Source organism: Enhydra lutris, unplaced genomic scaffold (genome assembly GCF_002288905.1).
Source record: "Enhydra lutris kenyoni isolate GAN:26980312 unplaced genomic scaffold, ASM228890v2 scaffoldscaffold22, whole genome shotgun sequence".
NCBI classification, from domain to species: Eukaryota; Metazoa; Chordata; class Mammalia; order Carnivora; family Mustelidae; genus Enhydra; species Enhydra lutris.
In genome coordinates this window covers 22,588,765-22,606,144 of record NW_019154106.1, presented here as the reverse complement: position 1 = coordinate 22,606,144, position 17,380 = coordinate 22,588,765, and the positions used below count along the sequence as shown (strand labels likewise).

General features: G+C 37.9%; 1 protein-coding gene across 1 annotated transcript; it reads right to left on the bottom strand.

The window, feature by feature from the left end:
• Positions 1 to 268: 268 nt before the first annotated feature.
• Positions 269 to 2,733, bottom strand: LOC111150078 (leucine rich repeat containing 4C). Its single transcript, XM_022507418.1, has one exon. It carries the CDS (start codon positions 2,695 to 2,697, stop codon positions 775 to 777), a length of 1,923 nt encoding a protein of 640 aa, XP_022363126.1. The 5' UTR covers positions 2,698 to 2,733; the 3' UTR covers positions 269 to 774.
• Positions 2,734 to 17,380: the final 14,647 nt, after the last annotated feature.

Genomic DNA, 17,380 nt, shown 5'->3' with positions numbered 1-17,380 from the left:
TCCAGGTATAGAAAAACCAACAATATTTTATTTATAACCTTATTTTTTTTAGTTTTTGAACTACAAATTCTGGTTCTAGAGGTGTTTAAAAGATCATGGGTTTTATAGATGCTCATATGTAAATTAATCTGTTGTTCGCTTACTTTTTTTCTTTTTTTTCTCTTTTTTTCTTTTTCTTTTTTTTTTCTTTTTTTCTTTTTCTTTTTCTTTTTTTTTTTCCTTTGTCATTGAATGGTTCTCATAAATACAGAACAGGTCATTACATGAAAAATATAAGATCTTGCATTTTTTTTTATCTCGTTCTCTCTTAAAAATCTATTTCTAATATTGCATTCCCCATTGGACTACTTCATAAGGGCATGAGGGAAAGAAAGGAAAGAGAAAAAAAAAAAAGAAAGAAAGAAAGACAAAATAGACTGGTTCTCACCACTAGAATTCACCATAAAAATCTCAAAGTGTAACAGAATTCTTACAAAATTTCCTAGGCCAGTTCTTTAGGGACTTGAGATCTATGAAAAATATGGCAACCAGGGAAGGCAGGGATGAGATGTGGGAAAATAGTAAATAAGTGCAGCAAAAACAGGTTCTGAGGAATACACATAATTTTGTCTGCTTTAGATCACAATAGAATTTTTAATAAATAAATTTCTTTTCTTTTTTGTTTTTTTTTTGTAAAGACACTTTTTTGAAACAGTAGATTTAGCCCAGTCATTTGTGTCATTTTTAATAAACTGTCTTTTTTTATTGTTTGTTTTCTGTAACTCTGTAAATGTTTTAGATTTGAGTCTCTTGTACATTGTCTTTAGAGTTCATTCGGATCAATAACGGTTCATGCACTGAACTGTGTATTGAATTAATTGTGTTAACTGTTGTTGTGTGGTTGAAGGGAGATTTGTAAGAGTTATAGTGATTTAGGTGCTCATGCTCAATAGCAGGCATGGGCAGGTGGCTTTCCATGGGTGTATCTCCTGTAATCTCATCATCCACATTAATGATTTCAACAGTCCTTGTCGGGGCATGATGGTTTTGCCGATGGTGCTGCTTCCTCATCTTGTAGAAAATGACCAGCATCACTGCAGCCATTAGTGTGATGGCCACAAAACAGCCAATGATGATTTTGGTGGTCTTCATGACCTCATCGATTCCCGGGATCCCACTGTTTATGTCAGTCACTGGGATGGTGAATGTTTTTTCTGTCGACCTTGTGCTCTGTGGCGTGAGAGAGGTGGTCACATTGGTGGTCTCCCAGTCAATCACTGGAGTGGGGCCCACGTTGTTATCTGTGGTCCGTGCCTCATCCTGAGAAGGTTCCATAGTCTCTACTGTGACGGTTGAAAAGTAAGAGAAGGGAGTAGTGGTTGCTGCAGTAACATTCAGGGTGGCAGAAGCAGTGGTATTTCCGACAGAATTACTCACCATACATGTGTACATGCCTGTGTCTTGCACGGTTACATTCGTGAAATTTAATGTGCCATCACTGAGCACAGCTATCCGCACTTTGTATGCCCCATGTGTCATGACCGTTCCATTTGGAGTAATCCAAGATACAGAGGTCAGGGACGTGGAGGCCCGACATTTCAGCTCGGCTGCCATGCCCTCAGTGACATTGAGGTCTGCTGGGGGCTCCACAATCACAGGAGCATAGCATGTAAAGTAATTCTGGTCAAGCTCCCCGATGTACCTCCCTTTCAGATTGGGAGGAGTGTTACATCGAGCACAACAAGCTGTGTTGGAGGGGGCCATGTCTTTTATCCACCAGCTGAGCCACAGTATGTCACAGTTACAGTTCCAAGGGTTGTGATGCAAGTGTATCCGCTCTAGGTGATGCAAGGGTGTGAAGAGGTCATGAGGCAGTAGTGTTAGATTGTTGTGTGCCAAGTTTATCTCCACGAGTGACTGAAGGTTATCAAAGGCATTCCGTTCAATCACTTGAATCTGGGACTGGATCATCCACAGTTTTTGAAGGTGCATCAGTCCCTGGAACGAGCCAGGCCTGATGGCTGACAAATGATTCCCAGAAAGATCCAGCTCATCTAGTTTTATGAGAGGTGTAAGGTTAGGGATTTCGCGGAGGTTGCACATGGCAAGGTTCAAATACCTCAAGTTGGACAGACCTTCAAAGGCACCTTCTGAGATATAGGAAAGCCTTTTCAATTCCCCCAAGTCTAGTCGGCGCAAAGAAGGGATTCTGTTAAAAGCATAAGAAGGAATGCTTTCAATGGGGTTGTTTCTCAACCAGAGCTCCTTCAGTTTAGACAAATATACAAAAGCTCCATTTGGGATGGTAGTAAGACGATTGTCAAAGAGTTCCAGAGTATTGAGGTTTGCCAGACCATTGAAGGCCCCGATTTCAATTGTTCTAATATGATTCCTACTCAACTGTAGGATTTCCAGGTGCCTCAAGTGCTTGAAACTGTTCACTTTGATGATCTGGATTTGGTTCTCATGGAGGTTCAGCAGTCGCGTGTTGGTAGAGATGCCATCTGGAACCTCCCGTAGGTTTTTCCGGACGCAAATCACCTTGCTGAACTGGTTGCTGCAGGAGCAGACAGAAGGGCAGGTTTGAGCCCGCACCAGACCAGCCACCACAAGAAGTTGAAGAGCCAGCAGCACCACAAGCAGGGGGTCAAATAGGGCCCTGTTAAACCTAGGACCTATCATTATCTGCTGTGGATGTAAGGTCATCTTGTTCAACATTCATAATTTATCTGGTGTTGGTCCGTCTGGAGTTCAAATAGTCTGCAACATAAGAGCAAACAAAGGTATTAGATCTCCTCCAGATGTCTTTCTGGAGCAATGTCAGTGACATACTATACCAACTAAAGCCATCATTTCTCACACTAAGCAAACAACCAATCTAATGTCCTTTTATTGAGCGATGTGGCTCATATTTATAGAGAAAATGTTTCTGTACTTCAAATTAGCAGTCATCCACAGCCCATATCTATCAAGTGTGCACTCACAGAGAATGAGGGGAAACACCTTACAGTAGTGTTCAGCAACCAAATATGACTTGAATGCATGAGGACATATGAGATGGACCCCATCAGCAGGTTCAAAGGCCAGACCAGATTGGAAAAGTACAGAAAATAAGATTTGGCCCCATACCCAACAAACTAAAAGCTCCCTTACAAAACCAGTAATAGCTGAGGTTGTATTGAGGATTCTTCTATATGCCAGGCACCATGGGCTATAGACTTCACAAGCAATCCTGTCCAGGAGTAGCTACATAATTTGCAGGGTCCAGTGCCAAATGAAACTGGAGGATGGCTTCTTAAAAATTATGAAGACTTTCAACTCTGTGTAACAACAGAGCATTAACCAAGCGTGGGCCCTTCTGTGCATGGGGTCCTTTTCAATTACATAGGGTGTGTGGACTGATCCTTTCTTGTCCTTACACCACTGCTCTGAGGTAGGGAGGTTTACTGTCTCCATTTCCAAAATGAAGAAGTTTAATCATAGGGAAACTAACACAAAGTCACAAAGTTCATAAGTACAGAACCAGGACTCACACACTCATCTGACTGGTCCAAGAGCGTATGATCTCAAATCTCCATTAAAAAGTTTCTGGGAGAACAATGGCAAAGACAAAATATTTCTTCATGATTAATTTCTCTAAAATACCTTTTCTGGGAGGTGACCTCAGCTCTGAACCCTGGCAACTATGAAGATACACTGAAACAATGGCATATACAAATGTACATAAACTTTTAGAGATTTTCAAATACCCAAACTCACTATAATATAACAACGGCTACCTACAGGTATACAGACCACAAATTAAACAAATTAAATAATTTCCATGAAACATAACTTTTATGTACAGAGGACACCTTAGTATAACAGAAATACTATATATCTTGTACCCCTACTCTCGCTGATTTTAAGTAGATTTGTGGGAAGTGGAATAAAATAACTTACTTTCTGCATCTCTTCCAGCACAAGAAGGAATTTTAAAGGAGCTTTGGGTTACCCAGTGCTTGTCTCATTCTTATCATGAACTGGACACCTGTGTAATGACTTCTTCCAAACCTCTCATCTCAATAAAGTGTCCCTTCTATGACTCTCTTGGAAACAAACAAATGAAAAAAAAGGGATGACGATCACTACCTTCCAACTCAAAAAGGCACTAATTTAGTACTTATTATGTGTCACCTTGAACAACTTATTAATCTTCTCTCCGTAACACATCCTCCTCACTTGCAAAATGGGAATGACAACAGTGCATGCCCTTAGTGTTGTTATGAGGATAAAATTAGTTAAAGCAGATAAAGTGCTTCGAATAATGCCTCTCCCACGTTAAAAACTCAGTAATGTCAGCCATTATTATTACCGTTCTTGTTCTTGCCCTCACCCAGACATCTTGCTGAGCATATAAAGATGAAGACCATCATCCTTACCCCTGAGGAAATGATCATTTAAAAGGGGAGACAGATAGGCCAAAGATGAATCACAATAATATATGTTCATTGGTATGAGGCCAGGCCACTCTGGCACAAGGGCACTGATATCAGATCAGCTCGGTCCGTGCTGGTAAATCAGAGGATTTTAAAAGAAGAGGATCCTGATTTAGGTTCTCTAGAAGAAGTTGATTTAAAAGAAAAAAAAAAAAAAAAAAGGAAAGAAGAGCATTTTAGCCAAGGAACACCTTCAGCCAAGAGACAAGGACCTAGAAAGATGCTTGCATGTCCAGGGACCAGTAAACCATTCTCTGTGGCATGAGAATGGAGGGCCTGGGAAAGAGACAGTTCTTTCTTCCAGGCTGCTGCAGCTCTAGATTGACTTTTCACACTATATGTGTATGTATGTATGTGTGTGTATATATATATGTATATGTATGTATATGTATATATATGTATGTATATATTCTGTATATATATGTATATATATACATATATATGTACACACATATATACACATATATATATAATGTGTGTGTGTGTGTATATATATATATATATATATATACATTCTAGTACTATGATCATTAGTACTAGATCATTAGTCTCTGGTCCTGCTTCTCCCACTATCCTGTGAACACCATGAGGACAGAAGCCATGTCTGATGGTTTTCCTCACCTGTCATACTTTAGACACTGGGTAAAAAGGCTGTTGTAAATGTGTAGAAGCAGTTACTATCTAGTTACAACTCTGTGTATGTGTAGTGATAGAGACTAATATAGTAATCATGACTTTCTACTTCCTATATTTTCGTCCTTCCTTCCTTCCTTCCATCTCTCTCTCTCCTTTCTTTCATTCTTTCTTCTAAAAGAAAGAGAGAGCTCACCAGTTGGGGGAGGAAGGGCAGAAGGAGAGGAAGAAGGAGAGAATCTTAAGCAGACTCTACACCCAGCATGGAGCCTGATGCAGCGCTCCACCTCATGACCCTGAGATCATGACCTGAGTGGAAATCAAAAGTCTGGACACTTAACCAGTTGAGCCACTCAGGTGACCCTATCTTCTATCTTTTCTGATGTTTTGTTATCTGGGGCCTTGTTGTTCCAGAGAGAGCCCCTCAAGGACTAGCCAATTCCTTGAAATAGTAAAGGACTTGCCCACAAGCATGCCTTTCATATTCAAACCAATCAACCTGAAGCCTATACCCCAATCAGCTCCTTTCTTAGGATCTCACAGGGCAATGCCAGCTGCAAGCCTGCTTACCCTGCCTTCTCTTGCTTTCTCTCACAAACCATGATAAAGGCACTTGCTCAGAGTTTTCCTTGCTTCTTCTACCCCTGTGACTGACCCTGGTGCTTCCTTGTGTGGCCCCCTTAGGACATGGCATGCTCCCTCCTCTTGGGAACTGTGAGTAAAGAAAATTATGTATCTCTTCAATGACAATTGTCTCCTGATTTGTCTCATTATACCAAAATAATAATAAAATCTACATTTTAAAACAACTAATCACTAAATAGCGGGGGGGGGGGGGGGAGCTGCTCATTTTAATAATATTGTTGATGGCTTTATAGGTCTATTCTATTGTCCCATTTACACAGTGACAACAATAAGATTGGTAGGCTTCTCACCCTGAGCTAGATCAGGAGATATTTTTTTTATTGTAAATTCAAGCATGACCTTAAAAACCCTTAGGGATTTCCACTTTAAATAGAATCCTACTGAGGCACCTGGGTGGCTCAGTGGGTTAAAGCCTCTGCCTTCAGCTCAGGTCATGATCTCAGGTTCCTGAGATCCGGCCCCGCATCAGGCTCTCTGCTCAGCGGGGAGCCTGCTTCCTCCTCTCTCTCTGCCTGCCTCTTTGCCTACTTGTAATCTCTATCAAATAAATAAATAAAATCTTAAAAAAAAAAAAAGAATTCTACTTACATTTCCAGTGACATGACCACTGAAAATTTTTCATTCATATGATTTGGTGTAGTTATACATTTGCTCCCCTCTCTCCAACACACACTTTTTAAGGTAATTGGGCATTTAGAAAATAGCACATAAAATCTCTGATACATTAACTGATGGGTATTTTTAGGACTGGGGTCCAAGGGTCCTACTCCCCTAGTTCACCTTCTACCTCCCTACCCTATGACTCTCGGAATCCTAGGGTCTCTGGTAATAGAGATATAGAGAAATAACTGATTGACTGGACATAGCACAGAAGTGAAGAAGCTAAGTCCTTTGCTTAAGATAAGCCATTTGCTATCCTTTTCTCTTTAAAATAAGAAATAGCAAAGGAGCCATGTCCCATGGTCAAAGGAAAAGGCTCTGGGAAAGTCTTCCTAAATTTAAATGCCGGCTTAAACTTCCATGACTCTGCAACTGGGAAAGTTACTTCATTTCTCATTTCTCTTTACTTTACTTTTCCATCTATTCAAAAGGCTTTTGTTAGCAATATCACACACACATATATATATATATATATATATATATATATGCACATATATACACACACACATCTATATACATATATATGCATATATATATACATACATATACTTACCAGCTCATAATTAGCAATTTATAATAAATACGTAAAACATATTCAAACTAAAAATAAAGTGATGGAACACTCAGTTTCTTCCTCTTATATAAGATAGGAATAACACTAATATCTATTACTCAGAGTTATAGTAAGGATTAACTGCAATGATCAGAAGCATGCTTTCATATGCAAATCCAATACATTGCAATTAATTGTAGAGTGCATGTGTCTCTCCTTTTTTAATCCCCAGGCTCTTTTATTTTGTATTTCTTACTTACTTCAAGGTCTTTCTACTAGTGCTATTAATGAGATTTCCTATAAATCAGTCATAAGTAACGATTTATGAATTATAGCCGGTTCAAAGGTAATTTATAACCCACAGAAAATAACGCTTGGTACGTGCACTGAATCGAATAACCTACTATCAACAAAAGATTTTCTATTTTAAAATCTAAATTATGTTACTTTACATTAAAAGCCATGTTTCAGCATCTCTTTCATAAGATGATTTTATCACATCAAAAAGAAATCAATTTAAAAGTACGCTCTATCCATTACAATGTCATCTGACAGGGTTTATTTACAAATGGATCTGTATGGGTTTTGAATTAAGCTGTAATACTTTCAGCCTTGTCCCAGAGGATATTCTGACTTTGTCAACAGACCTTTCTTCTTTCCCTACCCATGCTTCAGTGCACTGAGATACAGGGGGCTGCTCTATTTAGCACAGTTTCATTGCTCAGTTAGCAGAAACTGAGTCTAGGTATTGGAACAAGTTTGGAAGCCAGGTAAAAGAAAGGTGAATTTATTAGCCCAACCACTCTCCCCCACAGAACACACAGTCACCCTCAAATGAATCTCCAACAAACCTGCTAAATTCTGAGAACCAAAACCACTTGCCCCACACTCAGCCTGGAAACAGACCTCCAAACCATACCTTTCTGTTGACATAGCCATGATTTTTGCTCTTCCATCTTCTTTATTAGCCTCTCTATCTGTGGGGACTTCTTTATTAGCCTATCTGTGGGGACTCTATCTCTATCCGTCCAAGCAAATTGTTTCACTGTCCCTCTAGGAATCTGCCCAAAGACCCATCAGGGCATCTAATGGCAGTTCATTCTCTAAGATTCTTTGAATCTCTTGCCTCACCTAGCTATTTTCACAAATCCTAGATGGCTGTATGGTAATCCTTACTCTCTCCTAATCAACCTCCCACAGTGAAAACTCCTCTCAAATCAGACTTCCAATTCTCCATAAATTCTGTCCTAATCTTTACCACTCTATTCACAGATACGCCCATACCTTTGTGAGATGGTGGCCTCCCTTAACAGAATAAGCAATAAACTTGCTCTGTTTTTTCAACAGGTTGTGTTGTGAGTCAGCTTTTTACAGCACTAAGAATGGATTATTCATTTAAATTGTGCTTGAACCTCTCTTTCTTTCTTTCTTCTCATTTGTTGCCTCCCCAACACTTTCATTCCTTACTCTTGCCCTAGAACATTTTGTTCGGGAATCTTCATTCCCATCCTTAAAAAAAATAAAAAAAAAATTTTAAAAAAATCATGAAACTATATTCTCTGCTTTGGAAGAGTCTGACTCAGGACTGCTGGGTAAGTAGAACTTGGTTTAAGCTAGGGCTAGACAAAATTTTCCTGTAAAGGGCCAGAGAGTAAATATTTTAGGCTTTGCAGGCCATGTGATCTCCTGTTGTAACTATGCTACTCTGCCATTGTAGCCTAAAAGTAGTTGTAGTGAAAAGGTAAATGAGTGGATATGGCTGTGGTTCTGAATAAACCTGTTAGGAGCACTGAAATTTGAATTTCATACCATTTTCACATTTCTCAAAATATTATTCTTTTTTTAAAAAAGGAAGAAGGAGAGAATGAGCAAAATGGGTAGGGTGGAGGGTCAGAGGCAGACAGAGAAGCAGGCTCTCCACTGAGCAGGAAGCCCAATGTGGAGCTGGATCCCATGATCTTGGGATCATGACCTGAGCTGAAGGCAGATGCTTAACCAACTGACCCATTCAGGTGCCTCTCAAAATATTATTCTTAACATTGTTTTCTATTTAAAAATTCAAGAACAGGGACGTCTGGGTGACTCAGTCAGTTGGGCATCTGCCTTTGACTTGGGTCAGATCCCAGAGTCCTGGGATTGAGTCCTACATCAGGCTCCTTGCTCAGCAGGGAGCCTAGTTCTCCTTCTGTTTGCCACTCCCCCTGCTTGTGCTCTCTCTCTCTCTAACAAATAAATAAATAAAATCTTTTAAAAAAATTCAAGAACAATCTTAGCTCCTAGGGCTAACCTCTGGACTATAGTTTGCTGAGCTCTTATCTAAATAAATATTGGTTGTAACATTTCTGTTGCCAGAGACTGGTTAGGTCTGGATAGGTGACACAATTTGGCCAATGAGATGTGAAAAGAAGTCAGCTGAGGGGTTCTCGAAATTTTTTTTCTCCCACTAATAAGAAGAAAAACAGGGGGAAGAAATAGTTATTTATTCTGTTTCTGGATATTGTTGTGAGTATAAGATGTCTAGAGTTGCTGAAGCCATCTTGTGGCCAAGAAAGGAGGAAGCCTGAGGATAAAGCAGTTATGCCAAGGAAGGAAAATGGAAAGAGGGAAAGAATTTGTATTTTTTTTTTATATTCGTGATAGGCAACTGAACTAATGAATCCTGTTACTATCTTTCTTCTATATTTTCTTAGTATATAAAATATTCAACTCCTTACAGTATAAACAATTACTTTTTCCTGGTCACTTACAGTCAAACCTATCTTGATACTTACATATTCATTGTCCTTTCTCCCTCTCCCCTTGTCTCTCCCTCCCTCTCTTTTTTTCTCTCACCATCTCCCCATTTCTGAAACCAATGGCAAAGAAATAACAAGTAAGACAGCAGAAAAATTCTGATTTCGTGTACCGTTGTAAATTTGAAACCTACCAAAGGAAACAGCGTAAACTGAGGCAACCATTTGTCAGAAAAGAGGTAAGTCTATCCCTATCATGCTAAATGGCTTTCTATTGCAGTCATTTCCTGTACAACTCTTTAAGTTTTAAAGAATGCTAGAATACACTAGAGAAGGAAAAGCACCTCGAATTACACCGTTATCAAAGATAGCTTACCTCTCCAAATTAAAATTCTTTTATAAATATTTTCTAATATAGTTCATTTTTTTCCCAATTGAAACCCAATTTTATAAGTCTGTTGAGTTTTCTCTACTCCTTATATAGTTTTTTGTTGCTCTGCAGATTTCCAGCAAGAAGAAAATTTTTGTAACTGTGCCTAGGGCTGACCCTCTAGGCAAATGTAATGGAAGTAATACAACATTTAAATGGCTGTAAACCAGGGACTCAACCTGTCAAGTCAACAGGAGGTTCTTTGGCTGAACACACTGACCTGGCAATGTTTCTAGAAAACTGGAAGAAATTGAGATTGAAGAAGAAGATGATGATGATGATAACACCTGAGTCTGTGTTTTCATTTTTCTCTAAGACTTGTCTGATTTATAGCAAAAGAATACATATGTTCGGGGTTTAGAAGTGACACAATTACAATATCATTGGGTGAAAAGAAACAGAGAGTAGAGAGAACTATGTATTAAAAAAAAGGAAAAGGAAAGGAAAAAAAAAATCATGTGGCCAACATGTTGCTATTGCTTGGACGGTACAGTCAGGATTGTAAGAATGAAATTGGCCAGGACTTCTAGAATATTATAGTCTTGTTGGAGCTATAATACAAATATACAGATACATATTTAAAAAGTGTACATATAGGTGTCCTGGGTACTAACGCAAACCAACATATTCAGTATTTAAATATCATAAAGGATTATCAGAAATAACAGATAATCAGAGAAAATTTTAAGAGGATTCAGGATCATATGTAGGTCTCTAAGGGGACATAAACTTGCACTGAGGCAGAGTGGTGGCAGAGGAGGTTACTTAAGAGATTACTTAAAAAAGCAGAGGAGTAGGAGCATGAAATGAAGGAAAACTGACTTACCGAAAGCAGAAGGCTTATGCAGCAGAATTTAAATAGTTGACTTGGCCCAAAGGAGGGCACCACAAGCCTGCTGGAAGTTTGGATTCTTCAATAAAGAGACTTAGAAAGAAACTGCAATCCCCTTAGGCAGGAAAGGGTTTGATGAGAGAGCACTGTTATAAAAAGAATGATCTGCCCTCGCATGTAAAAGAAATTTTGGAGAGAGGAACAGTTGATGAAAAAGTCCTACGACTTCAATAATCCACATCCCTAGCATTGCTTTAAAACTAAATGAAACTTCTCTTCATGATCTGATGACTGAGATGTGCACAGGTGGAAATTAATTAGCCCTAGTTGAAATCCCGTAGACCATGAAGTACCAATGATGGCGAAATTAGCTTCTGTATGTGGTCACATGAAAAAAAATATATTATACACAGAGATCAGGGTATGATTTTGGAAACTCTGATGTGCATGTCAAGAGAGAAGCATCTCAGATCTCTGGTACTGCTCGTGTCTACTCTGTAAATGGCACACCAAGGATAATTAAACACATGTACCATTTTGGTTCCCTAAAGAAACACTGTACTTTCCAACTTGAAACAATGCTGAAGCACAGAAAGAGCCAGAAAGCTATATTAGCAAAACCTAGAGGAAGAAAAACCAGATTGAGAATGCAATGAGGAGGGTTAGAAGGTTGGCTTAGTATTACTGACTATTTGATCTTTGGCAAATTGTTTTTCTCCGAGGTGCACCTTTCTAAATGGGAGTGATGGTAATAACATTAATAAATAGACATTGAGAGAATTACTTGAATTAAATGTCATAGCATAAACTAAAAACAAATCCCGAAACCTGCCCCTGTACCTCCCAAAATACCACTATCACACACCCCGTTGTTCAATGCAGAAATGTAAGACTCTTCCTTGACTTTTCTTTTTCTTTATTTATATGCAACACAGCACTATTCATGGGATTCACTAAAATAAAACTGGATCGGTCTACTTTTCCTTTCGACCCTCTCTAGGCCAAATCATCTTCATTTCTAACTTGGACCACTGAAATACCATCTGAACAGTTTTTCTACCTTTGCAATTGACTTACCACAGTGAATTCTCCATATGGCATTCAAATTTTTAAATTTAAATTTAATTTTTTAAATTTAAATTTTTAAAATTTTTAAAATATAAATATGTTCAGGTCATTCTTCTGCTGAAATGCCCCTATTAGCTCCATATCCTTTTAGAGTAAAATGCAAACTGTTTTGGTCCCCAAATCAAGATCGTCTGATACCTGCCTATGTCCCATACCTTTCAGCTTTTCTTTATCCCCCTTCTCTCTTCAACCACATTGGACTTCCTTTGGTCCTCAAATGCACTAAGGTTTTCTTCCCTGGGGACATTTGCAGTAGGGTCCCCTCTGCCTGCAACACATGTCCTTTGATTTTTGAGTGGTTGGTTTTCCTTGTCCTTCAGAACATTCTTTAAATTTTTCCTTCTCAGGAGGTTTTTTTCTTGACCATCCAGCCTAAAGACGTGTGCCTACCATCATCAATAATATTACCATAATTAATTTTTATCATACTTATTGTTGGTATTTTTCTCATATCCTTAGATGCTTATTTCCTTACTGTCTGTCTCATCTGAATGGAATGGAACAGAGACTTGTCTGTCCTTCAGTAGTTTTCACCTGGAATAATGTTCCTCAAATATTTGCTAAATGTATGAATGAATGAATAAATGAGTAAGCTGCTGTCTAAGCAGCCTGTAGATAGTTAAGGCTATAAAGTCATTGAGGACCTAAATGATGCCACACTCACTAATTGATCTAGGGATCCCTAGCATCTAGTAGAGCCCAACTCACACAGTAGGAATTTCATCAACCTCTGAAATGATGCTTGTCTAGTTTTTAACTATTTTCACAGAAGTCCTTCCTACAAAGAAAAGTTAGGGAGTGCAATGCAATATAAAGTTCATTTCATTGTTTCCTAGCTCTCTTTTCTATTTTGTGTGTTCGTTTTCAGGGGAAGGCTTCTCGATTTCCTTTTTTTTTATTATTGTTAATAGCAGCCCTATTTAAGTTTGGCCAAACAATGCCCTCTGCTGTATGTGCCTAAAATAGCATGATTGCCTCAAAATTCTAATGTGGATAATGCATAAGTTGTTCTCCTGATTTGCTTCTTCAGGTGCACCTACATGTACATCAGAGGTAGGGAGGTCTGGCTCAGCTTCTGGGTCACTCCATTGGATCAGAGCCATTAGAGCAGAGAACAGGAATTCATATGGCAGAAAGTCAAGTAATCTTCAAATCCCCTTTAAAATGGAAGAGATCTTGATCACCACATTTCTGCTTCAGGAACTCATTTGAACCATTTATTAGAAAATCAATGGGTGGGAAAAAAAAAAAAAAGACCTCTTAATTCTTTCGTCACAACCCAAAGGAACAAGATGGAATAGGCAGGGGATTATGGTAGGCGGTCACAGCTCCACCTCTGTTTTCGCTACGAAAAGTCAAATCTACTTCATGTTAGAAAAGCAGACCCAGAAATATAGCTCATGACTTGGCAAGGCTAAAAATAAAATTAATTTGTTTTTTCCTTCTTGTTTAGTCTCACATGACGCAAGAGAAATAAACATACCTGGCATGAAGTTTCTGGCTGGTTATGAATCCTTTTGATCATACTCACTTTTTGATGTTTATTATTTATGAAGAAATGAAATATAAATGACTGACTTGTTTCTCAAATGAAAGGGTGGGATTTGAGGTGTTCAGAGATATGTTTGTATTTTTATGATAGATGTTTGCTCTGTTGGTTTTGTGAAATGAATAGCCAAAGAGAAAAACTTAAAACCTTAAGCTCCATATACTGCTTGGTATTTCATTCTTCAGGAAATGAAATCAGACTGTCCCAATTATCAGAAATGCCTACATTCTCCTTTGCACTAATATTTTTAAGTCTAGATCCTACCAATGCATAAAAACATCACTATTCTGTTTTTCCTTTTAATTCTTTCTCTATTCTCAGGTTCAGGGCCACAACGTGATTAATACATGTTATTCTTTATCTCCAGAATTGGTCTCTTCTTCTTCTTACACTTTTCCTGGGGGAGATCTATGCAGTTAACACTTCCCAGATTTAGCGTAACAAGCCTTAGGAATCGAGGTGATCATAGTTCAAGAAAACATAACACACCAATAGTTCCCATTTGCTTTAGAGAATAAAGCCGACATCCCTTTCTGCCTCTACCCACTAGATGCCAGTAGCACCCCCAGTTGTGAGGATCTAGTGTCTCTAGACGTTGCCAATGTCCCCTGGAGGGCAAATTTGCCCTCTTAAAAACTACCACGTTAGTGTGACACATAGGACACTCCATGATCCTGCGCCATACTGCTTTCCCAGTCTTATCTCCCACTGTTCTCCATAATACAGTCTAGGCTGCAGTCTGTTTCTGATGCTAAAAATATGCCTCCTACTTTTCCTCTTCAGAGCCTTGCTCCTGTTGTCTCCATTGCCAGCAACGTTCTACTCTGATTTTTCTGTCAAAATTGTACCCAATCTCAGAGCCAATTTTACAATGACCATTTCTATTTGACCTTCGTTAGTCTTACTGGCTGGGACTAATCTATTCTTCCATAAGTGCCTGTCATGCTAAGACTATAGCAGTTATCAACTGTGTTGGAATCTAAATGTTTGGGTATGTATTCAATCTATTTAATCATAAGCTTCTGAAAGACAGGACCTGGATGATTTCTAGGCATGCAGTAAATATTTGTTGAATTGTATTACTGAATGTAGCCCATATTTTAATTCACAGTCAGGAGCCAGGATGATAAGCTGATTTTCTAATAACAATTAACATATGAAGGTCCATTGATAAGACCCGCATGAGAACCAAAAAAGTTAAAATGGTATACAACTTAGTACAAATGATAAAGAGAGGGGTTCAGTAATTACTCCTTGGCCTCTCATGCATATAAAACAAAAATATAAAAATAAATTCTGAAAAAGTAGATTGCCCAAGCTCAGCATGTAAAGGTGTGATTGAAAACAATAGACTAAGTGAAAATTTCTCTTTACCATCAATAAGCTGTATCCTAAATATTACACCCAGAGTACATGGCACATTGTAACATTATATCTTTCATTGTACACACACACACACACACACACACACACACACACACACAGAAAGACAGAAGGAAAGGAAGGAAGGAAGGAAGGAAGGAAGGAAGGAAGAAAGAAAGCGAGCGAGCTCAAGAAAAGTTGGTACTTAGCAACTACTTACATAACTAAGTGAAGGCTAATGGAATATAGAGATTTTTTTTTTTTAAATCAGAGATAAAAATGTGTGTAGTATCCATATGTGAAACTGCCTAGAGGTTGGATACTCTGATATATATACTCTATCATTGTGAGAATACATGATTTAATATATATATAGAAGGATTTAGAACAGTGCCTGGTATATAGTCAATACTGTATGAACATTTGTTGTTGTATTTATGTTTTTGTTATTTATCTAGTCCCAGTGACAGCTGAAGTCCAATTATGGAGAATGACAGATACATCAGACAATTATAATCTGATGCTAAAGCAATTTGAATCATACAATTAAGTTTTCTTAGTTGATTTCTCATCAACTGCCTTATTGAATTATAATGTTTTTTTTTTCATGAAAATGCATAGTTCAATCCAAGAGCTCCTAAGAAGCTCACAAATGAATTTTAAACCATTTATGAATCTCTTGAAATTATATGCAAATTTTTGTATAAATGTGGAGATTGTATATTTTTATAGGAAGATTATTCATTGGTTTTATCATCATATTCTCAAGGAGATTTATGACTCCAAAAAGTTTAAGTTTTACATAAAAGATTTGACAGACTGAAGTACTTGAAGTCTCTGTTATAGTTTTAGCTATAATTTAACAAACTGGCATCCTGCTTTCTATATTCATGTCTTATGTGTTTATAAGTGTGACTACAACTTTCTCATGATGAGCTACCCAAATCAAATTTCCGAGAGTATAAAATTAAGGACCGTCAGACCCCTGTCTTGAGTAGATACTTCAAGACGAATGTCCATTGGAAAAGGTCTTGGAATGCCATCTTCCCTTGTGACAGTGATCCTTGCCACATACATTAACACTGGTATTCAGGTGACAATTTTTCACTCCCTGTCATTTTTTTAAGGAATTTGTGTCAAAGTAAGAATCAGGATGCTGCATAATGAAATGAGGACTTCTCATAATGAAATGAGAACCCCCCATCCCTCATTTAACCATCATTTATTCCTTAAAGGAAAATGCACTGAGATAGTGTAACTGAATTATTAATATTTATCTCTTAGAATATTTTAGGTAGTTTTGGCTGATGCCTAAAGAGAAAATATCATGCTCATTAATATTAATGAAGATCATTTGTATAACAGGAACGAACCAAAAAAGTAATATTCTGTTACAAATAATACAACCAAAATCCCAGTAAGAATTTCCCCTCATACACACACAAACACAAAATCTATTGTTGAATGAGGTTAAACTGCAGAGATTAGACACACGTTTTAGCCTCTCAGGACACACAATAGGATGATTCTAGGCTTTCGGTTTGAAAAAGGAAATAAAAAGAAAGCAGATAAAAGAGGCTGAACATTGCAAGTTACGTTTAATCTAAGTATGAAAAATTATTTTTCTCATGACATTTTCTATCAGTCCATAGGGGCTAATGATATATTCTTTTATATGTTCATATTTTACACTAATATTTATATATTCTCATGTCTAGGTTAATGACAGGCAAGTAACTAAAGAAACTTTTGAAAATCTAACAAGTCCATCTTAACATAAGATCTTGGCAAGGCAGGTAGAGAAGGATTTGATTTCAGAAAGTTGGTAATGCAGTTAATGACCTTGCTTCCCATGCTTCCTTTGGATTGATGACTAGCTAGGAGGAGTTGATAGCCATTAACCCTCAACTGCTCATTAATCCTTAGGAAATTCCCTGTGCAAGGTCATCATTGCCTTTATAGGTTGAAAACAAACAAACCAACAATAGCATCCAAAAGGCATATAGATTTTTATAGTGAGTAATGTAATTTAAATCGCCATGCTTGAGAATCTGGAGAATAAATACAACATATAGAGAGTCATTCCAATTTTAAAATCACCTTCCAATGTTTTATCAAGTACTTCCCTGTTTATTCTTAAACAGTACAAAACCCAAATTTTCTAGACAGTAACCAAACACACACACACACACACACACACACACACTCTCTCTCTCTCTCTCTCTCTCTCTCTCTCTCTCTTCCCAGGCAAAATACTAATGATGTTTGGGATTCATTTCATATTAGAATGCTGGGAAAGAGAACCATTAAAGTCCCTTCAGCTCTAATAATGTATGCTTCCAAATATGGGTACCAATACTGTGTGAACCATCCCTGTGAGGGAATCTCTTCCACTTAGT